Source organism: Vitis vinifera, chromosome 16, assembly GCF_030704535.1.
Source record: "Vitis vinifera cultivar Pinot Noir 40024 chromosome 16, ASM3070453v1".
NCBI lineage: Eukaryota > Viridiplantae > Streptophyta > Magnoliopsida > Vitales > Vitaceae > Vitis > Vitis vinifera.
This window is the reverse complement of record NC_081820.1, coordinates 2,191,512-2,217,523: the sequence shown is the minus strand read 5'-3', so window position 1 is coordinate 2,217,523 and position 26,012 is coordinate 2,191,512. Positions and strand designations below refer to the sequence as shown.

At 38.8% G+C, this 26,012-nt stretch overlaps 1 protein-coding gene across 2 annotated transcripts; it reads left to right on the top strand.

The window, feature by feature from the left end:
* Nucleotides 1-715: 715 nt before the first annotated feature.
* On the top strand, nt 716-25,740 carry LOC100258018 (D-xylose-proton symporter-like 2). 2 transcript variants are annotated; one of them, XM_002277040.5, is made up of 15 exons: nt 716-1,008; nt 2,346-2,443; nt 19,238-19,316; nt 20,419-20,478; nt 20,594-20,660; nt 20,748-20,872; nt 21,416-21,517; nt 21,728-22,096; nt 22,204-22,251; nt 22,346-22,408; nt 22,761-22,841; nt 23,066-23,164; nt 23,881-24,018; nt 24,968-25,100; nt 25,225-25,740. In XM_002277040.5, the coding sequence occupies exons 1-14, from the start codon at nt 967-969 to the stop codon at nt 25,097-25,099; spliced, it is 1,503 nt and encodes a 500-aa protein (XP_002277076.1). In that variant the 5' UTR covers nt 716-966; the 3' UTR covers nt 25,100; nt 25,225-25,740. The 2 variants fall into 2 exon arrangements, with proteins under 2 accessions (XP_002277076.1, XP_010662115.1); XM_010663813.3 differs by lacking the exon at nt 716-1,008 and adding an exon at nt 2,019-2,201.
* Nucleotides 25,741-26,012: the final 272 nt, after the last annotated feature.

Sequence of the window (26,012 nt, the reverse complement as noted above, 5' to 3'; positions counted from 1 at the left end):
AAATTGTGTTTGGAGAAAACAATTTTAAATTTACTTTAAAGTCATTTTTTTTTGTAAACAATTTCAATATTTAAAATTTAAGTGTTATTTATTTTTTGATTAAATAAAAAAAATTAAAATATCTATTGATATTAACCTGATATAAATAAATTAAACTTATTGATAATAAATTTATTTTAGTTATAATGATTGATATAATAAGTTATTTTTAACTAAACCAAAAAAGTCAAATAAATTATTTACTTTTAACTAAATAACTATATTAACTTTTTCTATTCACCCTAAAAAACAAATAAAGATTTAAAAATATTTTTTAAACCATCATATCGTCAAAAGTAGGATCCAGTACCATCCAAATGTATTTTTTTTCCATAAAATTTGAAAAAGGTAATACCAATCAGATGGTGGCACAGGTTCATACTTTGGTCTAAATTTCATGAAGGACTTTAGAAATCATTCTGATTCCTCAATTGTCAATTCTAACTACTGAACCAATTCAGAAACCGTTTTGATATCCCAATCCCAATCCGGATCCATTTCCTCATTTGGTAGAGCAATTTTCTGACATATAGCTGCAAATGATCAACCTCCATCAGTACAACAAACCCCCAAAAGGGAAAAGGCTAGGAAAAAAAAAAAGAAAATTCAAAAAATGAAGAGATGATAATATGACGGTCAAAATCACTGCAATTTATAGGTCCCAAGTTTCTGTCTTATCTTTTTTACTCACCTCTCCTGTATGAAAAAATCAGAGCCTGAGACAATTTTTCCAGATAGATTTTCCGGGTCCCCAATCCTCATCACTATACATACACGCAATCGCCATTCAAAATCCTCACCCTCCCTTCAACCTTTTTCTACTTAAAATATTGAATGTGAACTGACACTTATCTCAAACTTCACTACAATCACATGTACGCTTCGACGGCTTTTATTCTTTTGCTTCTCTCTGCTTGAGGCGTGAACATGGCAGATCTTGAGCAGCCCAGCCTCACCTCTCTTGGAAAGGTTTTCTTGTGATTTCTTTGATGATTAAATATGAACTGGAGTGCTGGGTGTTTTCCTGTCCGGTTTCTCGGGAACCGAATAGGTTTGAGGAAAATTTGAAGTTGTGTATTTTGTTGATTTTGCTATTGGGGTTTACTGCCTAGTTTGATTTTAGAGTGGAAACTTTTTAAGTAAATGATCATGGGGTTGGAATTGAAGTACTGGGTGTTTGGGAAAGGTTCGGGGTTGTGTGTTTTGTTGATTTTCTTCCGTGGTTTCTCGGGAACCAAACGGGGGATGAGCTGGGGTTGTGGAGAGGAATGAGTGATTGAGGATAATGCAACTGTTGGGGTTTTCTGCGTGTTGTTTTGGGTGCTTGAAAAAACTTCAAAGTTATGTGCTTGGTTGATTTTCCTGTCCGATTTATTGGGAACCAAATAGGGGTGTAGGTTAGGTTCTGGGTATGGGTGTTTTTTTGTTTTTTTTCATTTAAAAAGAAAAGAATAGAAAAAAAGATGTTTGACAAAGATTCGAAGTTGCGTGTTTTGTTGATTTTCCTGTCTAGTCTCTTGCGAACCAAACAGAGCGTATGGGTTGGGTTGGTGGGGAAGAGAGAATAGTTGAGGATCCTACAAGTATTTTGGGTTCTGGGGTGGTTATATTGTGGTCTTATTTTGTAATTTTTGCTTATTTTCTCGAGAATCAAACACAGAATTGTTTCTTGTTGGTGATGGGAAAAAAATCACTTGAGAATAATAAAACCATGTGACTTCTGGAGTGGGTTTGGTTTTCTATTTCCTTTCATCTCCCTCCTTTTTCTGGGCATCAACTGATAAACGACTGTTTGGCTTCTGTATGGATGTGACTTTCTATTTTCTATTACCTCTGTTTCTCAGCAATCAGACAGAGCTATTTTTTTTTGGTTTTGCTCAGCGAAAGAACAATAATGGATACAAGACAACTGTTTGGCTTTTGGGATGGACTGAAATTTCTAATTTCTACCATTTTCCATTGGTCTTCTTGGAAACCAAACAGAGGTCATTGTTTGTTTTGTGGGTGAAAGAAAAAGAACTGAGAATAATAAAGTTGTTTGGCCTCTGGGGTGGGGTGGATATTCTATCTTCTACCATTTTGTTTGTTTTCTGAGCAACCAAACAGGGATCCAGTGTCTAGTTTTACTGAGGAAAGGTCTGATGATTTTCATTATCTCTGAGGTGAGAAAACAAGAGTTGCCACTCAAATGAGCCTAAGCAGAGCAAGAAATTCTCTTGGCTGCCAAACATAGTATTAACGTTTGTGGTTAGTGCTTTGAGTTTCCTTGTGGAAATACTAATTTATTTTTTATTTTTATTGAACAGGTGGGAAAATCATCTGGGGAAATAGATGGAATGCAGGAGCCTCTCATCGATGGGGTTGGCTCATCGGAGAACTATTCTGTTGCTGCTGCTATCCTTCCGTTAGTTTCTCTATTGAGATTGCTTCTGTTTCACCATTTTTTTGGTGCTTCTTAATGTTTCTTTGTGCTGGATATTGGGATAAAATCCTTGGATAAATGTGCTGTTTGGGTGCTGAGAAAATGTGGGAAAAGAAAAGAAAAATGATCAAATCTTAAAATTATACAAAAGCTGTCACTGAGCCCCTACTCTAGTACAACTAACTATATGGCTTAGTTGAGTTCAATTTTTCCCATTCTTGGAAATGAAAACAAAGTAAAACATGAGACTGGAGTTATGCTTTCTTTTGTCCTTTTCCATTGTTTTCTCAGCAAACAAATGGAGAATTAAGTGAATGATACTTTCATTTATCCTGTGGAATTCTACAATTACCATATTTTCACAAGTATCTTAAACATGGGTTTTAATTCATTTTTTAATGCATTTTTTGATGGGTTAACTCATTTTTTATGCATAAAACATTGGCATGACAAAAAGGATGCTATGAGTAATGAAATGGACTATAATTATTCAGTGTAATAGACAGTTCAAGTAGCTGCCACCGAGCTCGATTTACTAGAAAGGGAATGGGGTAAAAGGTCCTCCAACTTCTTACATATGAAGTCAAAACCATATGGATAGGGGTTCCTGAGTCTGGTAATTGGTATGAAGTGCTGGATCATAGGTGTTCAACGTGATGAGGACTCACAGTTAGTTTGAAATAGTCAAATAAAGCTTAAGGGTGCATTTAAATTATAGAAAGGCTGGATTAGATACTTTACGCTTTATTAATTCCATCTATATTATTGAGGAAACACTTAACTATGCTTAATGTGCATTTGGTAATTTAGTCATGGTCTTGGTGTAATTGGCAATGTAGTTTGGTTCTTGTGATAACTCTTAATTAGTTGATGTGCTGATAATGAGAAGTATCTGTAGACATTCCATTCCATTCGTACCAGAGTGCTGGAGTCTGATGCATGTCTAACCGGAACAAGGAAAAAAATTGACCCCGTCCCCCTTACTGCATGTATTTCCTAAATTTGTTGACAGAATTTGAATCGGCAACATATTAATTGTGGTTGAGGAAAGAAGAGGAAGTATGCATGTGCCAATTCCCATGTGGAGTAAAGAGTTTCATTTAAGAAGTGTTAAAGTCCCACTGTTTATTGTATACATGTTTCTTTAAGATATCTTGTTACTGATGTCAATTTGGCTTTTGAGGTAATCTCCAAATCCATTTCACGGTAGGAGCTTTGTTCTTCAAAATCAAATGCCCATTCTTGAGGTGTTTTTTTTTTTTTTTTTTTTCCTTCTTTTCTTTATTTGCTTCTTGAAACATTCAACTACACAACCAGGTGATTATTCCTCTCATCCCCAACACAATTGTTGATAGTCCCTTTGAAGTTGCTTGATCTTGTTTGCAACCTTGACTAGAATTTCAAACCTTCGAAGTAACAATGTTTTAAAAGGCTAAAGGTGGTCTTTAGGCATTTTGCCTAAATGAAGTGAGGCATAAGCTTGAAGGCAAAATGAGGCGTAAGCCTCAACTTAAACAAGTAAATAATAATAAGTTACCAAAAAATAAGAAAAATACTCATAGAGTTACAAGAAAATTAAATTATAAAAAAGACATAAACTTAACAGAGTGATGCTCTTTGACCAGGTGTTTATCATAGGTTCATGAACTGCAATGAGAGGGGGAAAGTGTTGGTTTGTGATTGAGTCGAAGTCGTTTGAAGTTTCGGTAGAGGAAGTCTGAGGGAAGTTAAAAGGTACTATTGTGGAGAGGAGTAGAGGTCTCTCCTCTTGGATTTGGTTTGGAGATTTGAGTTTAAGAAACCTATTGGAAGGATTTGAAGAATGTTGTAGGGAGGAGAAGGAAGGAAGGTTGGTAAAAGTCTGGGAGGAAGAGAGGAGAAAGTTCAGGTTGGATAGGCATGTAAACGGGGTGGGGAGATTCGTCTTATTTTTTGTCGTCGATTTGGAGACGAAAAGATTTTGCTTAGTTTACCCTGAAGGAAAGGGAATGCTAGGGGGTTTGGCCATTCTCGTTGAGAAACTACGGGCTATGGGGGTGGTTACTCGAGTTGAAGCAAAGACTTAAGCGGTGGCTACCTAATTTGAAACAAAGATGAAAATGGTGACAAAAGTCGGCAAGGTCGAGAAGAGCCTTGGAAATTCGGTGGAGGGTGAGAAGAAGGAGTTCGTGGATGTTGCTAGGGAGCCGACTGGAAGGATAGGAGATGCGTCGTGGTTACAGTTTAGAGGTAGAGAGTTGAGGGGTAGGGAGGACATGCTGGGTCGTTGCTTAGTTGGTAGGTGGGGTAATGGGTTGGTGGTGGAGTCGGAGCTGGCCTCGTTTAGGAAATGGGGGGAGCGCTTTTGGAATCTTAAGAAAGGCGTGAAAGTTATGAAGCTGGGAGGGGCTTTCCTTCTGTTGGAGTTTGAAGATGAAGAGGAGGCAGAGAGAGTGTTAAAGAAGGGGGTGCGTTGCTACAAGGATAAATTGTTGCATTTGGAGAGATGGAGTGAGGAGGTGGGATGCTTGCACTTAGGAAGTTCAACAAAAGAAGTGTGGGTGAGGGTGGTGGGTCTCCTGCCTCATTGTTGGAGTGGGGAGGTGTTCAAAAAATTTGGTGACTGCTGTGGAGGTTTCATTGAGGTGGATGAAGAAACAAAAAGGTTTTCTTAGCTCCAATAGGCTAGAATTTTGGTGAAGCTGGGGGTCGGGGGTGGGGGGGAAGATTTTCCGGGGACGATGCATTTGGTGGTGAATTCTTATTGTTATGCAGTCTAGTTGTGATGGGAGGTACCGCCATGGGTTTCTGCAGTGGTGTCGATGAATAAATTGAAAGGGAGTGAGGGGGAAAAGGTTAGGGAAGATAGGGAAGTGGGTTCACACGCGGGGAGTAGTGGGGTATGGGGAAGGATATTTGGTGTGCAGCAGGGGATGATGGGGCATGTTCAGTCAGAAAGGCCAGGGGTGAAGAGAAAGGTGATGGAGATGGGACTGCAAAAATCGTCGATGGCTTTTCAGGCTTTGGGAAGGGGAATGGAGAGAAGGGGGGTGTAGGGGTGGGCTTAAGAGAAGACGGGGGGTCAGCAATGTTTAATGGATGTAGGCTTGTTTGTTCGGATGCTCGGGCCCAAGGGAATGCAGGCTTGTTATTTGAAGGCCCCGCAAACCTTTTAAGTTTTGGGCTGGGCTGTGCTTTAAGGGAAGATGAGAGGTGCGGGCCCAAGTCGTTTTGGGAGGCGGGGTAGTCCAGTAAGGTAGCGGAGCAGGATTCGGATCCAGATCGGGTTTTCTTGGGCGAGCTTTTAAAAAGGGGTAGGGCACTAGGATTTCAAATGCTCTCTAAGGGGTGGATTGCAGAAGAAGATTTGGTCGGCGGAAAGGGTTCTGAAGAGGTAGAAGGGGCTCCAGGTAGGGTTTCTCTAGCTGACTGCCTTATGGAGGAAGCTTCTAAGTACTCCATCTTTTGGCCTTCTTTTGTTTGTAGTTGGGGTGGGGGGGAGGGGGAAGGGGGAACGAGACTTTTCTTATTTTCCTTTCTCTGGGGTGGAGGGCTTTGATCGAGGTAGAAAAGGGCCATGATGCAGTTGTCAATTTGAAGGAAAACGAAAGGGAGCTATCTGTAAATCCTCTGAAGGTGCTGTTGGCGGAAGAAAGGGATTTTGAGAAGGGCGATGGTGGGTCTTCCCCAATAAGGGATGGGAGGATTGAGGAAGAGGGAGGGGATGTGGAGTCGTGGAGATACAATTGCTTAGCAAAATTTTGTCATTGTTTGGGAATGCCCACTGAGGGATTTGAAGGAGAGATTCTGAAGGTTCTTAATAGAATGAAGGAAAGAAGAGAACGATTTGAGAGGGTAAGCGGAAAAAAGAGGAAAGGATAGAGATCCTCTAGATTTGACCGAGAGCTAAAGAAACTTGAATGTTCGATAAATTACGGTGGGTCAATAGGGGATCGAGGTCAATCGGAGTGTGTTAGATGAAGCTTCGAATCCTTTCGTGGAATGTAAGGGAGGCAAATGATAGAGACGAGAAAATTGATAAAGGATGTTATTAAAACTCAGAAGGTGGATTTAGTGTGCCTCCAAGAAACAAAAATTTAGGAGAAGACTAGTGGGATTGTGAGAAGTATAGGGGTAGGAAGATGTTTAGAGTGGGGGGCTATGAATTCAAGGGAGGGGGGGTGTTACAGTTGGTGGAGATGGAGGTGGGCAAATTTTCAGTCTCTTGTCGTTTCAAAAATTGTGGGGATGGTTTTTGCTGGATTTTCACAGGAGTGTATGGACCCACTCTTAAGTTGGCTAGAGAAGATTTTTTGAGTGAGTTGGGGGCCATTAGAGGATTATGGAGTGAGCCTTGGTGCGTAGCAGGAGATTTTAACATGATAAAATTCCCCTCTGAGCATAGTAGAGGAGGCCGTCTGTCCTCGGCAATGAGGAGATTCTCAGAGGTGATTGAGGACTTAGAGTTAAGGGACTTGCCTCTTCAGGGGGGGCTGTTCACTTGGAGTGGAGGCTCTAATGATCAGTTAAGGTAAAAAATTGATCAGTTTCTCATTTCTGAAGATTGGGAAGTTCATTTTTAGGGGGCCATTCAAGTTGTTTTGGCTAGGCTGGTTTCTGATCACTCTTTGATTCTTCTTGATGGGGGAGGGATGAGGAGAGGGCCCACGCCATTTAGATTTGAAAACACGTGGCTTTAAGGAGGTGTTGAGAAAGTGGTGGGAGGGGATTCGGGTTAGCAAGTCAGCCAACTTCATTATGGCTGAAAAGATGAAGGCCTTGAAACTGATTTTGAGAAGTTGGAATAAAGAGGTATTTGGTAAGGTTGAAACTAAGAAGCAGAGTGCTTGGAATTTGGTGGATTTTTGGGACAAGGAAGAAAATGCTCATTCACTGACTATGGAAGAAGAGGAAGCTAGGAAGGAGGCAAGAGAGACTTATAAAAAGTGGGTCCTTTTAGAAGAAGCGTCATGGAGACAAAAGTCTAGAGAAATTTGGCTGAAAGAGGAGGATAAAAATACAAGGTTCTTTCATCAGATGGCTAATGCTCATAGAATGAGGAATTAGTTGACCAAAGTAAAAGTCAATGGGAGGTGGTTTACTGAGGAAATTGAAATTAAAGAGGAAGTGAGCCGAGCTTTCCAGGGTTTGTTGTCAGATCCTGATGGTTGGAAGCCCAATATAGATGGTTTGAATTTTGAGAGGCTGGATGTGGAAGGGTTGGAGAAGCCTTTCTCTAAGGAAGAGGTCTTTGGTGTGTTGTCAAGTTTTTGCGGGGAGAAAGCGCCAGACCCTGACAGTTTCTCAATGGCTTTCTAGTAGTATTCTTGGGACTTTGTAAAGGTGGAGGTGATGAACTTCTTCAGACAGTTCCATGAGTCTGGGAGCTTTGTAAGGAGTTTGAATGCAACCTTTCTAGTGTCGATTCCTAAGAAAGGGGAGGCTGAGGACTTGAAGGATTTTAGGCTAATTAGCTTGGTGGGAGGGCTGTACAAGTGGTTAACCAAGGTGTTGGCTAATAGGCTGAAGGTGGTGTTAGCTAAGCTCATCTCAACGTCTCAAAATGCGTTTGTGGAGGGGTGGCAAATTATGGATGCAGTGTTGATTGCTAATGAAGCAATAGACTCGATTTTGAAAAGCAATAAAGGGGCGATTCTCTGCAAAGTGGACATTGAGAAAGCCTATGATCATGTGGACTGGTCTTTTCTTTTAGTGGTGTTGGAGAAGATGGGGTTTGGGGAAAAGCGGCGTAGATGGATAAAGTGGGGTTTATCCACTACTAGATTCTTTGTTTTGGTGAATGGAACCCCTACGGGATATTTTCAGAGCTCAAGGGGTTTAAGGCAAAGAGACCCCTTTCGCCCTACTTGTTCATAATTGTGATGGAGGCATTCAGTTGTCTGCTGAAAAGAGCAATTTATGGAGGCTTTTTATTGTCTTGCTCGGTTCGGGGAAGAAGGGGTGAAGGGGTCTAGGTCTTTCACTTGCTGTTTGCTGACGATACTTTAATTTTTTGTGAGGCGAAAGAGGAGCAATTGACGTGTTTGTGTTGGATGTTAATGTGGTTTGAGGCAATTTTAGGGTTAAGAGTGAATTTGGAAAAAAGTGAGTTGATTCCGTTTGGCAGAGTTGAGAATGTGGAAGAGCTAGTTGAAGAGTTCGATAATAAGGTGGGAAGATTGCCTTCCACTTACTTAGGAATGCCGTTGGGTGCTCCTTTTAAATCTGCTGCTGCTTGGGATGGAATAGAAGAAAGATTCCTCAAAAGATTGGCTATATGGAAATGTCAATACTTTTCTAAGGGGAGGAGGATTACCTTAATTCGAAGTACTTTGTCTAATCTGCCGATCTATTTCATGTTTATTTTCCAGCTACCTAGGATGGTTAGAATGAGACTGGAGCAAATTCAAAGGGATTTTTTGTGGGGTGGTGGGGCTCTTGAGCAAAACCCTCACTTAGTAAGGTGGCCAATTGTTTATTTAGAAAAAAAAAAAGGAGGGCTGGAGGTTAAGAGTCTTGGGACTTGGTGCTTTGCAATTGAAAGAAAGGCCCTTTGGAACCAAGTGATTAGAAGGAAATATGGGGAGGAAAGAGGAGGGTGGAGCTCTTGTGAGGCTAGGGAGGCCTATGGAGTTGGGTTGTGGAAAACAATAAGAAAGTTGGGACACCTAGTGACCCATTCTATTGACTTTGTGGTGGGTGATTGAAAGAAGGTGAGGTTTTGGAAAGACAAGTGGTGTGGAACCACCCCTTTGTGCGAGTCTTTCCCTTGTTTATTTGCGCTAGCAACTTCCAAAGAGGCTTGCGTAAATGGAGTTTGGACAACTGCGGGGGAAAGGGGGGGAAGTTGGAGCCCTTGTTTCACTTGACCTTTCAATGATTGGGAGATGAAAGAGGTGGAAAGGTTGTTTTGTTGCTTGGATAGAAAGAAGGTTAATGTGGGTGAGGTGGATGGATTCGAAGGATGGCGTGTTGTCGGTGAAGTCTTTGTATAAAGCCTTGTAGCCGGTTTCTCTTGTTTCTTTCCCTTCGAAGATTATATGGAACTCTTGTGTGCAACCTAAATTAAGTTTCTTTGTGTGGGAGGCTTCATGGAGAAGAGTTCTAACCTTGGACCGTTTGCAAAAGAGGGGATGGGCTTTGGCTAATAGATGCTTTCTGTGCCAAATGGTTGAGGAGTCGATTGATCACCTCCTTCTTCATTGTGAAAAAACAAGGGAAGTGTGGATGTTGTTCCTTTCTCTATTTGGAGTGTCTTGGGTGTTTCTTTATTCGGTAAAGGAAACCCTTTTAGGGTGGAGGGGTTCTTTTGTGGGTAAAAAGAGGAAGGCGGTGTGGCAAGTGGGATCGTCATGCGTGTTTTGGGTCATTTGGAAGGCAAGGAATAAAATTGCCTTTGAAGATAGTGTATTGTCCATCCAAAGGCTGAAAGCTTCTTTTGTGTATTTACTTTGGTCGGAGACCAAATTGTGGATAAAAGGTGGTTCTTTGACCTTAATAGATTTTATAGATTGGGTGGGTTTGCGATGAGGGAGAAGGTTTTTTGTTTTTCCTTGTTTTGGGTCCAACTGTAAGGGGGTGAGTGTCTCTATACTGTACTTCTCTGGGTCGCTATTTTAGCGCCTCTTTGTAATACAATTCTTTTGTTTATTGATAAAAAAAAAAAAAAAAAAAAAAACAAACTTCACAATGAAAAAATTAATTATTTTTCATTGTTAACGATTATAATTTAGTTTTTTTTTTCCTCATAATATTTAACTCTCATGTTTTTATCTAGTAGTTTTCAACCTTACTATTACCATCACAAATTAGATCCTTAAAGGTATAATCATATCCAATTGCTATATTATCCTCCCCATTGGTGTTAATATCCACCCCTTCTTCTTTGTTCAAAAATTGTAGTGGGATCATTTTCCATCGATCAATAATTAGATTATAGATGAGATCAACCACTAGGAGAATCATCAATACCCTTATTCACTTAATCTCTCTTTTTCCTCTCCATTTGAACGGTTATTTGGAAGTCAACTAAGCCCTTATTTTGTAAAAGGTTTAACAAAGTAGGGACCCAATACAAAACTCATGAAATCTAATATCAAAAGCCCACTAAAGCATAGATGATAGAACCCATTAAACCTAATTTAAAATTGAGACTTAAAGCCTCTTATAAAATATATACCAAAAGCCTATAAAGGCCAAAAACCCTTTGAGTATTTGAGGCTTAGGCCTCAACAGCCTTGAGGCTGTAGTGTCAAAGCTATAAACCTCGATAAGGTGAGGCTTAAGCCTCCATTACCTTAAGGCTATAACCACAAGGCTAATTTGTAGAGTCTCACCTTAAGGTGAGCCTCGAGGTGTAAGCCTTAATAGCCTTTTAAAACACTGCACACAAGGAAGGTGGATTTCTCTTTGAAGGGGATGGAGGTTAGGGTTCCTCTTTCTGGAAGACTGAATAACAAAACTATCAAGCTCTAAAACCCTTAGGGGTTTTATGCAGGCTTCCTTGTGGGTTTAAGTGACTTGAACCTATCTTGGGCTTGAGTCACTTAATTAGCCTCCTAGGTCTTAATTAATTAATTAGCTCAGTCTAAAAAAATTGTTCATAAACTCTTATGTAACTTTGCATATTTATTTATTTTTGATAGGAAACCACGCATGAATATATTGATAGAAAAAAATAGTACATAAGGAGGATGAGAAATCCTCCCGCCAAAGGTAAAACTAAACAACACAAAAAAATAACATGACATTATACCGTACCATTGGAACTACACACTGCTAGCCAATCTAGTTGTAAAACGTTAAGGGGAATGCCCTTAAAACCCGTTGAGCAAAAAGCCTAAAACGAAGTGAGGAAATGAATGGAGTCCCAAAGATTTTCTGAATTCCTAGCTTTATCCTCAAATATCTTAGCATTTCTTTCCCGCCACACAACCCAAATTAAAGCTATGCACGCGTTTTGCCACAAAACCAACCCTCTCTTGGACTTGCCAAAACCTTTATAATTAATGAACATCATGTCTAAAATGCTTTTCGGAGGAACCCAATCCATCTTGGCTAACTGAAATAGTCTGTGCCACAACCCCAACGTCACAGAACAATGAAGGAAGAGATGATCTGTTGATTCTCCTTGCTCCATACACAATTTACAAATGTCAGGGCTAAGAGCTTTGTGGGGTCTCCTCAATTGTAGCAAGTCATTGGTATTTACCTTCTTGTGTGCCACAAGCCAGACAAAGGCCTTAACTTTGAAGGGGACTTAGATTTCCATACAAACTTAGTGGGGAAAAAAAGAGATGAATTAGGCATTTGGGACAAGGCTGTAAAGAAAGACTTGACTGTAAACAATCCTGAAGACAATAAGGACCAAGATCTCGCATCTGAAGTGGAAGTGGATAGATTCATACAATCAAGAGAGCGCATGAGGCGTTCTAGATCTTCTATCTCAGAATCAGTTAGATTACGACGGAAATTAAAATTCCATGAGAAAGGGCGAGCTGAACCAAGAATTGAAGATATATGAATATTTTTATCCGTTACTACTCTAAATAGTTTTGGATATTGGTCTTTGAAGATTTGGTCCCCCCGCCACAAATCTTCCCAAAAGCGAATTCTTTTCCCATCTCCTACGACAAACCGAGTATACTTGGAAAAATCCTGAAAGACTTATGCAATGGCCTTCCAAGGATAATGATGTGACCACCTGACTAGAGTGTTGGCATCCCAACCATTTGAGTGTGTCCCGTAGATGTTAATAATGACCTGATGCCATAGAGCTGTACTCTCCCTAGGAAACCTCTACAACCATTTCCCTAAAAGAGCGCGATTCCTTAAAGGAATCTTCCCAATCCCCAAACCCTCTTTTACGCTCGGCTTACACACTGCATCCCAACTAACAAGATGGTCTCTTTTACCTTCCCCAACCCTTGACCAAAGAAAGTCCCTTTGCATCCTCTCAATTTTTGCAGCCACTGAAGCAGGAATCTTAAACAGAGAAAGAAAGTAGCTAGGGATATGGGATAGGCATGAGTGTAGGAGAGTTATCCTACCACCGAAAGATAAGTAAGCTTTTTGCCACCCATCTAATCTCCTAGAGATTCTCTCAATCACTGGATCCCAGAATCCATAAGCAATTGGATTCCCTCACAAAGGAAGACCTAGATAAAGTATAAGCCAATCTGAAGTCTTGCAGTCAAGCAACAAGGCTAACCTAGAGAGATGATTCTGATCAAGGTTGATGCCAAAAAGATTACTCTTGTCAAGATTGACCTTAAGCCCTAAAACTTGACCAAACACTAATAATAAACTCTTAAGAGTTTGTAGTTCTTCCTCACTAGAGCTAACAAAGAGGATGGTATCGTTTGCGAATTGCAGATGGGACACCCTACACCTATTTCTACCTACCCTGAAGCCCTCTAGCAAACTTCTTTCCTCGGCTTTCAACAACATTCTACTCAACACATCTGCAACAATAGTGAACAGGAAAGGGGATATAGGGTCACCTTGCCTTAAACCTCTAGATGCCTTGACCCACCCTTTAGCATTACCATTCACTAGAATAGCATAAGAGACCGACAATAGACAACCTCTCATCCATTTCCTCCATTTAGAACTAAATCCCTTCTTCTCCAACACATGATCCAAAAAATCCCATTTAACATGGTCATAAGCCTTTTCAAAGTCTATCTTGAATACAACTCCTTCCTCCCCTGATCGCCTTTGCTCCTCCACAATCTCATTGGCTATAAGAATTGCATCTAGAATTTGTCTCCTTTTAACAAAAGCACCTTGAGTGGAATGGATGGTCTCCTGTAGTACTCCTCTTAGTCGCCCTGATAAGACTTTTGCTATTACCTTATAGAGACAAGTAATAAGGCTGATAGGTCTAAAATCCGAAATCTTCTTTCACTGACTCTTTTTGGGCAACAGAACTATGAAGGAGGCATTGGTGTTTTGATTAATAATCCCGCTATTGTGAAACTCTGCAAACACCCTCACTAAGTGATCCTTGATCACATCCCAACAATCTTGAAACACTGCTATTGTGAAACCATTAGGCCCCGGCGCCTTATATCCCTATTTAACTGAAAGATGGCATTATAGACTCTAATTCGAAGAAAGGGGAATCCAGCCTAGAAGCACTCTCTTCTGATATAGGGGACCAATCAATACCTTCTACTCTCCAAGACTCACCAGGAGGACTCGAGTAGAGTTTTTTGAAATAAAGTAATATCTCCTCTGTGATGCTCTCGGAATTGTCCAACACCAAACCACTTTCATTCTCCAAGAATTTGATGAAATTCCTGTTTCGTCTCCCGTTAGCCACTTTGTGAAACAGTTTTGAGTTGCAATCCCCGTCTTTAACCCATTTTACCTTAGCTTTTTGTCTTCAATGAATTTCTTCCCTCATAATTATTTCCTCTAGCTCCCCTTTTCTTACAGCTCTTTGAACAGCGAGATCAAAAGAGAGAGCCCCTTCTTGTTCATTGGCATCAATGTTAGCTATTTCATCCAAGAACCTTTTTTTCCTTTCCTTAAGCATTCCAAAAGTATTCTTATTCCAATCTTTTAATTTTGCCTTAACAAATTGTAACTTCCTCATGAACTTGTGACCTTCCCAACCATTTCCTTCAAATTCTCTCCACCAATTGCTAAAGCACTCTTTGAAACTATGATGTTGCAACCACATATTCTCAAACCTAAAAGGTGTTGGACCCCACTTGAAAGGATTGGTATCCAATACAATCGGCCAATGATCCGATGTCCATCTAGGAAGAACTTCTTGAAGGCTTTGAGGGAAGGAAAGCTCCCACTCATTTGAATAGAGAAACCAATCCAATCTCTTACACACCGGTGACTCTTGCATATTTGACCAAGTAAAAGAGGCATTTCGTAATGGGGGATCATGTAACTCACATTCTTTTATAAAGCCATCAAAATCCCTAGTGAATCTAGAGCCACCCAGTTTTTCTGATCTTCTCCTTATAACATTGAAGTCACCTCCCACACACCATGAAGGAAAAGTAAGGCCAAAAAAATCTAACAGTTCCACCCATAAATCCTTCCTAGTTAAGGGGTTGTTTGGACCATAAACTGCGGACAACCACAAAGGTCCACATCCATCCAACAAGAACTTGACTGAGACAGAAAAAAATCCAATTACCACGTCCTCGTTGCTCATTTTCTGTGAGTCCCAAGTGATTAAAATCCCTCCTGAAGCCCTACAAGCCGGGAAAGCAGCCCACTCCTTATTCTTAACCGACCAGACACTTCCTACAAACCTTCTGTCGCACACCTCTCTTTTTGTTTCTTGAAACATCACTACATCCGGATTCTGAAGTCGCAAAAAATCCTTAACCACCCTTCTTTTTTTCCTAGATCCCAACCCCCTGATATTCCAACTTATGATCTTCATAAAACACCTCACTGACCCTACACCTCCTAACCAACGCCAACAGAACTCAAATGTCTGTGGCGATTCTGTTCTTTCGCCTTGAATACACCTTAATATCCAAGGAGCTGAAGACCTCACAAACTTTAGCCATTTTGCTAGGGGAAAGACCTTCAATTTGGAACCCACCCATCTGGGAGAACTGAGTGTCTCCTTGGCTAACTGTACCCAAAATAGGGGCCCCATGAGGCAAGTTGGGTTTGGTCTTATCATAATTAAAGCTTTCAGACAAAAGATTCAATCTAGCCAGCTGGGGCACTGCATCATCACGGTTAGGAATGCCAACAAACCCTAGACGATCAGCCCCAACGTCATCTTTTTTTGAAAAAAATTCAGATAACACTCAATTTTTCGTAGGAAACTGGGATTGAAAGGCTGGAATGGAGAGATTGATAGCAGAAGAACTCGGGTGTGGAGAAGCCACTCCAGAGAAAGGAGAATGAAAAGGCAGAGAAGGCTGAGAAAAATGATGAGAAGATACCTCGAAAATTTCCACTTCCGTCATTCCACATTACCCCTCAAAGTTGAGCCCTTTTTCTCTGGTTGCGGGATAAGAAAGATGATCCGTGACTGAAGATCCACTATGAGAACAACCCACAAAACCCTTAAAACCTGCTCCGTCTCCTCCTTTAGCAGTATTGCACATTTTCTCCTTACCTTTTGATTGAAAAGGAGCCCTAAGAAGATTCCTTTGCTCCGCATTTTCCTTCGTCGACGTCGTTCCTTCCTCGGAACACCCTTGAACCAACTATGTTCCCGCTTCGGCGACGTCTTCTGATGGAAGATTATCACTAACTGGCATTGATCTCTCAATCGTGATTGGCTCGCTTTGGCTTCGATCCCCTTGTCGGCATACAGAGCTTGATGGAAACAAAGCATTCCACAGCTTCCTTGAACCGCACTTCATCAAGGAGCCCATCTGTTGATTTTCAGGATCCTCGTGGCCTATCTTCGCCTTCCCCTTTGCAGAAAGAATAGCTCTGTGTAAAGGGCCCTTCGAATATCTGTCTTGATTGTCTCCCATCTCTTGGCCCAACAACTGAATCGGGCCTTTCCCATGGACTTCCCTCTTCCAGCCCACGACAATTTCAGACCGTGGGCTGGGCTTACTAAAAGGATGGGCTCTTGTCATATATTTGGAGGCCCGAAACCCATCCTGGAGAGTTTACTAGGCTTTGACCCCTCCAGCCTGTTTTGGCCCAGCAGATCCAACTCTTTGCCTTTTTGAATTCGAATTCAGTGGAGGTTGGGACCAGCTGTTTCCCACTGACGTCCTGTTCTTTCACGTGTCCTCCCAGGAGCGTTCTCCGCCTTTTGACCACCTCTCCACTCCATTGTTCTGCTAACTGCCCCAACCGAAGACCCCTTTCCAGCCGTTGATCTATCTTCCTCTTTCCTCTTTCTGCCAAATGTCCCCGTGTGAGCCTCAGCCAATTGCCGAGTTGACTCACCCATCTCTCTAACCCACCTACCATCTTCCTTCCCGGCCACTGCGACTGAAACTGTGAAGTCCCAACCCCCATCTAACACCTCAATCAAAGCCGGGAGAACCAATCGTTCTTTCATTACCACTTTCACCCTCGCTTTGCTTAGATAAAAAAGTTTCAATGTTCACCAATTGATCTCTGTCACCGTCCCCCACTGCTCCATAATTTTCTTCAAGTGAACCTCAGACCATAAATGAAATGGCAAACCCCTTAAATCTATCCAACCTTCCTTGAATTTTCCCTCCTTTTGAATTTTCCTTTGGCGACCATCTTCTCAACAAGACTGTAATTCCGCCTTTAATCCTGATGAATCTTGAATCGTGTAGTGATAAAGCTTCCTCTAAGGTTTCTACGAAAAACAATCCTTTTCCTTCGGCGAATGGGACGATTGTCACCACGCCTTTGTGCCCTAGCCTTCTCGCCATGGCCCGACCGACCTCAGCCTAGTTAACAGCACCATCTTGACATTCGCTAGCACAACCCTCGCCCATCTCCCAACTGGAACAAGGCCGGCTTTCCTCGGACCTTCGTTTCTGACTACATTCGCAAAGGACTATTGCAGGGGACCCGCATTTTTGTGCAAAATCCTTCATTCCCTGCTCTGCCTTCCCTTTTCATAAAAACTCGAGGAGGGGACCACCAACATTGAATACAATGCAAACTTTAAAAGTTCCCATCCCTTGCCATTCTCTCCCTCAGGTATTACCAGAAAAGTCGACTTCCTATTGGAGCCGAACTTTGATAATCTTATAAACTTGCCATGAACATTGAAGCAAACCTCTAGTAGATGTACTCTGGTCTTTCCTCTAAATTTTCTGTTGAAACCCATAAAAATCTTCATCTCAATGGCCTTTGTCAACTGTTTTATCAACCAACTAACATCCTCCTTCTCAAAGCCTAAGACGAAAACAGAGCCTTTACTGTGCTCTGTTATCGAACACCATTTTCCTCCGACCTCACCCTCGAACCTAACCCAGAAGGTCTTCCTCTCCACAGAGACCTTCAAGGTCCTTACCATTCTCTCTTGCCTTTAAATGTATTCCTGTCCTTTCTACAACTTTGCATATTTATCAAAACACCCTTATACATACATATGAATAAAGAATCTAAATATCCTTCAAATAATGTGTTACCAAGGAATATGAGCTTGAGTAAGGACCACTAGGATCCATAGGAAAATATTGGCTTTCTTACAATCCAATTATGAAGTTGACTCAACATCTTATTATAGAGAGTCACTTGCATTTTAATATCTTATGATATTAAAATGATATACCAAATTCGAGTTCATGACCTACTTCATGGTATGCAAGCTTCCCATAAATTGGTGTCCATAGTTTAACGAGATGAATGCTATCAATTTCTTAAGATTATCTTTATAATCCCTTTTTTTTTATAGGTAAATAAGGATTTTATTTATAAGAAACAAGGCATACATGACATATATAAAGTAAATAACTAACAAAAAAAAAGGATTATCTTTATAATCCTTGAGTCTCAAATCTGCTATTTTGTGATCAATTAACATACTCTAACTCTCTAAGAGCATATGTCATTCCACTTAAGGAATTACTACAATCATAGATTTCTTGATCATAAGTCTTTAGGATCATCCAAGGGGACACACTGTCTCAAACCTATGAGATATCATGATCCCTATCTTGAAAATACCTATCGTTGCTTACCTTAATCAATAGTAACCTGATCTATAGGAAATATATGACAACTTCAAGGTTTCACTTGTAGGTCAAAGTCCCTGAAGACCTTAGCACTAGTTGAGTATTCTCTCAAGCTCAATACTCCATACAACATAATAGTTTGGTGAAATCATGACTATCCAATAACAATATCATAACTTATTATTGGTTTTATCTAATGTGTAACCATACACACTTGTGCGCTTACCAAGTGAACCTCATCTAGATGAAAAAGGCAAGTTATCCTTCCAATTTGGAGGTAGTATACTACAACCTCAAATGAATTTCCTAAGTCCATTAGCTAGTTGTGAACAACTCATTCACTTGTAAGTAACTCATGACTTGAATCTTCTATGCAACTCTAATGCATCTAAGTTATGTAAATGCAAGTAATGTTAGGCCTGAATGCTCGGAAAATATAATGCATGAATAAAATAGATAAGTGATAAACTGAACTTATATTATAAATATAAAAAACCATTTCTTGTTACATCATGTTAGCTTTTAAGGACTATATTCTAACAATTAGTTATCTTGATTGGACCATAAGAGGTGATCTTTGTAATTGAGTGCTTATCAAATTACTCATTGGACTTATTAAATTGAACGGCCCCCAAAAAAGGAAAAAAAAAAAGTCGTGTTATTTGCAACATGGTGATCTTTCAATATAAGCATTTCATCATAATTGCAATGCCTCTTTAAAGAACTTTTATAGCTATGTGTTACTACACTTTCTAGTTTATATTAACATAAGGGAGATGCTGATAATTTGGTTTTCAAGCATTTAACATTGAAGATCCTAGTTTATCTATCAAAAAAAAAAAAAAAAAAACATTGAAGAACCTAGTGCCCCTGCCTAAAGCCTGCTTGGATTGTCTTTTAAGATGTAGATAGTAGACAGTTTGATTGGATTCTAAGTTTTTTGCTGTCTTGTGAACTAAAATTCTGTCTTATGGGTCTCTTTGTTATCCTTTTGTCATTTCGATTTTTCATTTGATTCCCACATACTAAAAATGGTTGAAATCATCTATATTATAAGCTGCTTGTGGGTTTTTTGTGATGAAATGATCAGAGATTCATAATAGCTGTTATTAAAATAGAAACATTTTCCCACAGTTTTGCATTTGTACCGATAGAGTAAAGTGTTATTGGGTGGTTTCAGATTTCTATTCCCAGCCCTTGGAGGACTACTATACGGCTATGACATTGGTGCCACATCTTGTGCTCTAATTTCTATAGAGGTATCTTTTTACTGGAAGTCTGAACTATAGTAGGCTAATTCTATTTTCTATTGTATAGCTCCATGCTCATCCTTTGTATTTTCTATTTCACTGTTGATTTTTAGATCTGTTTCGTCACTATGAAGATGACAATTGATAATCAACTATGATCAATTGGATTTCTTATGATCCATCAATAGGCTATATGCAACATTTTAAACCTCCTAAAAGAGTTTTAAGGTTTCCATCTACATCTCTCTTAACGACAGGTCTCATTTTGTCGTTCTGTCGATGGATATTGCAATGATAATTTTGATCATAGGGATTCCATGATATACTATTCTGATTGTATTAAACTTGTACTATGTAATTAGGTTGGATTTGAACATGATATCATACTTAGAAGATTATATTTGGTAGTGTAACAAAAACACATGCTGAATGGCATCTACTTCTTTGCACTTGACATACAATTTATTTATCCTGCATGCATTTAATTCATAATGTTTTCAATTTAATTGAAAATTCCTGTCTATATTAACCTCTCCCAGATTGTGCTACTAATTTCAGTTATTTTTCCAAGTCAATATTTATCAAAATTGTTGGACAACCAATTTTCTTAAAAGCTTAACCTTGTAGGAGTTGGGGCCCATAATGTATATCATACACTCTAACAACCTCCCTCACATGTAGCATCCATTTTTGGGCTTACATGAACTTAATAAAGTAGGTAAATAAAACATATGGTGTTGAGATTCGAACTCTTGACCTCCCAACAATTAAGGCTATGATACCATGTTGAACAACTAATTTTCCTAAAAGCTTACGCTTGTAGGATTTGGGCCCGCAATGTATGTCATGCACTCTAACAAAAATGTTGTTGATATCTTCAAGTTTCTTGAGCATCTGTTTGTAAATTGATAACGAGATTCAAGAACTTGTTTATTTACTGAAACAACCCTCTTCCCAATTTATTTTTCAAATTCACCAATGGTCTTATTAGCAAATCAACAAAATAAAACATATCTTGCTTCGCAGTATGATCTAACTTTAACTCTTGTCTCATGGGTGTTCATTTGGTCTTTGGCTCTACTAACTTTAACTGTCGTGTTTCTTTCTACAGTCATCTTCATTAAGTGGAATCTCATGGTACGACTTGTCTTCTGTGCAAATTGGTCTCACAGTAAGTATTATAAATTGCTTGTTGTGATTGCTTAATCATGTTTTTAGATTTGTTTCTTTTATATTTTATATACTTGCTTTTTTTCCCCTCATTTAGTGGATATTGCTTTTTGCAGACTAGTGGCTCATTATATGGTGCCTTGATTGGCTCTGTCTTGGCTTTTAATATTGCCGACTTCTTTGGTCAGTTCTTCTAAATGTGGCATTGAAGTTGAAATAATAATATTATGATTTTCTCTATGAAGTCTAAATCATGTATTTGAATTAAAGGAAGAAGGAGGGAGTTGATTCTTGCTGCTTTACTGTATCTTGTTGGAGCTCTAGTAACAGCAGTGGCACCTAGCTTCATTGTTATGGTGATTGGGCGTTTTGTATTTGGTATAGGAATTGGACTGGTAACTAATTATGCTATTTTCACTTTTATATGACATTTGAGCTCTTCCTGAATTTTCTTATGTATTTTTATGTCCATGTAAACATGTGTTCACCCATGTGATATTGGCATGCATATCTTTGTATAAAATTCAGACACCAAGTACATACATTGGTAGACATCCAAACCCACATGTGCGGAATCACATATAGAAGTCCATTTGAACAAATGAAATGTCCATTATAGGATTTTTTTTTTCATGATGTACTTGATTTTGAAAGGATTCATGTTTCATGTCTGTTTTGTTTTTTTATCTGTTATCCTTTTCTCATTTCCAAATGCATTTTTGTTTTTCTTATTCAGGAAGCAACCAAAATAGTATGTAGAGTTCAAGTAAAAGATGCTAAATTCAAATTCACTTAACCATCCTGATATTTTTAAATTTTCTTGGATGAACGTTTAGTTGTCCATCCATGGTTTTTTGTTTGCCTGCAAAATTTGACATTTAAAAAAAGGTGCCTTATTTACATGAAAGACATATAATTTTCAGTTCTTTGCTTTATAGTCAATGCATGCGGCCCCGATGTACATTGCTGAGACTGCTCCAACTCAAATACGAGGTCGACTAATCTCTCTCAAAGAGTTTTTTATAGTTTTGGGGATGGTTGTAAGTGCTTCAATCTTGCTCTGAGGACTTTGATTTTGTTTTACTGTGTTTAGTATATAATTTGGACCAACAAGAACTGAATACACACACACACACACACTCTGTGGTCACAGATACCTGCTCATCGGTGGTTATTTTTTGTTCATATCTATAGTGCTCCATAATCCATTATCGTGGCTCGCCTATAGTGATTACTTTGCTCTCTTGCAGGTAGGCTATACAGTTGGTAGCCTTTTAGTTGACATGGTTTCCGGTTGGCGCTATATGTATGGAGTTAGTAGTCCTTTATCAGTGATTATGGGAATCGGAATGTGGTGGCTTCCAGCATCGCCTAGATGGTTACTTTTACGTGCTATACAGGGAAAAGGCAATATGCAGGATTTAAAAGAGAATGCCATATTTTGCTTGTGTCGGTTGAGGGGTCCAGCTATTGGGGATTCAGCTCCTGCTCAAGTAGATGGGATTCTAGATGAGCTTTCATCCAGCGAGGAAACAAAAGAAGCTTCACTTGGGGAAATGTTCCATGGAAAATGCTTGAAAGCCCTTACCATTGGTGGAGGATTAGTCTTATTTCAGCAGGTTTGTTTTCATGTGTAGAGGTTATATAACATGAAAAAAAAAAAAAAGAAGATGATATAAGTTCCCAACAATTTGACTTATATATGTACCATCAATTTGTATGGCAGATCACAGGGCAACCAAGTGTGCTATATTATGCGGCATCAATCCTTGAGGTACATGAAGATTTAGATCCAGATTTCTAGTTATCATCAATGAATATATCAAGACAAAAGTTTGCTTCCATTTAAACCCTACACAATCTGATAGAGTGCAGGATTCTCAGGAGCATCTGATGCAACACGTGTATCGATATTAGTTGGTTTATTGAAGGTAGATTTTTTCCCTGCTGCTCAAATTCAACACTTGGGTGCTTTTAAAAGAAAATCTTATAAAGTTACTTTTTATACCTTAATATTTGGTCTCTATAAATGATTAGAAATTAGTGGAAGTTGTTTCTTACATCCATTTGTTGTCACACTCGTGTCACTATCTACAATGTGCTATAACTGGAACATGACACAAGTTCTAGCAGTGAAGGGAATGTGTGAGCTGATTTTCCCCACAAATATAACAGAAGCTGCACTTCAAGACTCCTTTTTTCCAAAATGTCTGACGACTCTGACCTTTGCCTTTTCTTTTATTTTTCCCTTTTTTCATTTTTTTTTCTTTTTTTGGTTTTTAGTTGATTATGACTGCAGTGGCCGTCCTTGTTGTTGATAAAGTTGGAAGAAGACCTTTACTACTTGGAGGTGTTTCTGGCATCGTAAGTCTCCATCCTCTTTCAAGGGCATCTGCTTTCTGTTTTAACACTGAAATCTTGAGACTTAAAAATATCGAAATTGTCAGGCCATCTTTAAAATTAATTCTTGATTTAGTTTTCTTGCTAAAACTTGTGATTACTCAAAGAATAAGGGATTTAAGTTCCAAGTATATGAATCAAAGGACTTCAACTGTTTCTAAGCATTGTATATTTTATTTGTTTGACAGGTAATCTCATTATTCCTTCTGGGATCATATTACATTTACTTAGGTGATGCGCCTGCTGTGGCGGTGATTGCTCTGCTGTTGTATGTTGGGTGCTATCAGGTATTTGGATTTTGTTTTATTGTTATATAGATTCTCATCTTGGAATTTTATGCTTTGAAATGATGATTTTTATATGAACCATTGCTTACATTATGAGTTTGAGTTCTATAGCAGGATAAGGGTCAGAAATATTATTGATTATTAGGGACTGCATATGCTACCCTGTAGAAAGTAGTGGAAAGCCCCTAAAGTCGCTGCATTTGCTGCATGAGAATAATATAGAAAATCTTATAATATTTTTCACTTCCATTGAATTTGATAATGTGCAGATTTATTTTTATTTTTCATCTCAATTTTGCAAGTTGACAAAAGTAGAGTGCAAAGATAAGCAGCTTTGAATTTTTTTTTTTTTCCTGATTTTGTCTTAGATTCAAATAGACGAATCTGTATTGGTGGACTCTAAAAATTCAAGTATGCTAAAAATACATGGAAACTTATCAACACCTAAATCAATACTTGAGCAATAGCAGCTAAAAATAAAAGGAAGCTTAGAAATTTTGAAAAATTCAATTGGCAATTTTCTTTTAATAAAATCTTAGCCAAAAGGTCAAGAAAGGCATATGGTTGGGATGATTATAACTAGTTTAAAGAATTTTGAAAAATTAGACTTAAGAAATTTTTTCAGGGTATATGAACTTCATTGGCCCAAACGTCGTGCTTCATGCATGTCTTATTTTTGTATTACATGGCAATAAAATTCATGAATGGTTTTACAGTTATCCTTCGGTCCTATTGGTTGGTTGATGATTTCCGAAATTTTCCCCTTACGTGTGAGAGGGCGAGGACTAAGCATTGCAGTGCTCGTGAACTTTGGTGCAAATGCAATAGTAACATTTTCGTTTTCCCCTCTGAAGGTGCCTAACTTCAACCATTTTTTTTCTGCAATCAACTTTTCTTTATAACTGTGGAGCTATTATCATCTGTTATGTACATGTTATGTTCACTAAGACAGTAACTTAACTTTCCCAGAACAGGTAATCATCACTCTGTTTGTGGCATTGTTGTTGAGATTATATTTAGGTTGGAGATTTTTTTGGCTAATCGGCATACGATAACAAATATGATTTTGTTTCTAGTCCACATACTTTCCATGTTTTATTAGGGATATCATGTAATTGTAGCAACTGGATGTTCTCACATATCAAGAGAGGAATACCCATATTACATTGAGACTGACATGAGAGACAATGCCTATGATAATTTTTGTAGTATCCTTATTCCAGAGTACTTAGAATCATATGCTTCCCATTGAAAGAAAACTGTGTTTCAATGTGCCCATGATGTATCATCTATTAGTTGGCCCATTTGGAACTAATTCCAACCATTCATGATTGGCTCCATGAATGACCACATGCCTTCAGCTCTGTCTATGGCTATGTCCTTTGTTTACGGAAGACTATCTTGTGTTTCTCACTACATCAATCAGGTTCTTTTTGTTCCTTTTGTCATCCTTTAAACACCTTCAACTCAAATCAAATCACTTCTTTGTGGAGTATCTACTTCACCATCTTCAATAATCAGATAGAGAAAAATAGAAAAAAACGATGTCATAGTGTAGCCAACATGAGGTAGCGAGTGAAGGCTTTGATTAGTTGAATTGTACTGTTAGTTTACTTCTTTATAATTACATCCAACTATGATATTTTTCTCCGGAATATGTTGATTCAACATCTGGTTTTCTTTTGTATCAATTACTTAACTGTCATGACTCATGACCCGTATATTACACTTCAATTACAATGATAAATCCCCGTGGTAGTTACCAAATAGATTCAGTTACCATGTTTTCACTTTTGGTTGCAGGCACTGCTGGGAGCTGGAGTTTTGTTTTATGGATTTGGAGTCATAGCTGTGTTGTCTCTTCTTTTCATATTCTTCTTTATACCTGAAACAAAGGGACTCAGTCTTGAAGAAATCGAAGCCAAACTCCTCTAAGGTATCATCCCTCCAACAATTTCCCATACCAACACAACAATATTCACCTACTTCTCCTTTTCCAATTAGCAGGACAGCGAACTTGGTATCGTGTATTTAGCTTTGTATTTATCTATATCTTTCAGGTAGTAGGCTACCAAATGGAGAAAAATAAGCATGAGTTGAACTGGTAGTTTTGGTTATATTCACAACATGGTAGAAACACACATGCCTCCATAGATATCATTGTTTCCCTTCTGGGTAATCGATGTATATGCTTCTTCTCCAACTGGAAAAATCTTTTTCTTTTTCTGGGGTTTTTGGGATGTTGAGTTGAGGAGAGAAATTTGGGGTAATCAATGTACGACGATGGTTTGAAGCAGTGGTAGATGCAGCTCCTGTGGAGTCAGAGCTGTGGCATGGCATCTTCAGATGGAGAGGTATGATAAGAGTCCTTAGGATGAATAATGAGTTGATGTCCAGATTACCATTACCATTCTGGGATTCTCTTCTTCTTCTTCTTCTTCTTCTTCTTCTTGTTTTTATTTTATAGCTGCAGATGAGATGAATGGCAGCTTAAGAATAATTTGTACGGACACTCTTGAATTCTTCATTTGGGTTAATCTCATTGTTCTAAGGTGGACTTCAGAATTGTGGTAGAATAGTGTGTTTTGACTTTTACCAATCTCCTCTTTCTTTCTTTCTTTTTTTAATAATAAAAATCATTGTTAGATCTTTTACTCATGTCTCAATTTACTCTCTAATATATAATAATTTTTTGATATTTTAGGAATTTTTTTTTTTTTGGTCAAAAAATAGATTAAAAAAAATGTACTAAACTATTTCTTCATGTATATTGATATTGTCTGTTTTTATAAATTATCTACACAGTTAAAAGAAGTCCACTAATTGATATAATGTTGGGTTATATGAT

Coding starts and splice junctions, on each gene's coding strand:
- LOC100258018 (XM_002277040.5), top strand. CDS start 967: ATGGCAGATCTTGAGCAGCCCAGCCTCACCTCTCTTGGAAAG. Junction 22,252..22,345: donor ATGCGGCATCAATCCTTGAG/GTACATGAAGAT, acceptor ACAATCTGATAG/AGTGCAGGATTCTCAGGAGC. Junction 22,409..22,760: donor TATTAGTTGGTTTATTGAAG/GTAGATTTTTTC, acceptor TTTGGTTTTTAG/TTGATTATGACTGCAGTGGC.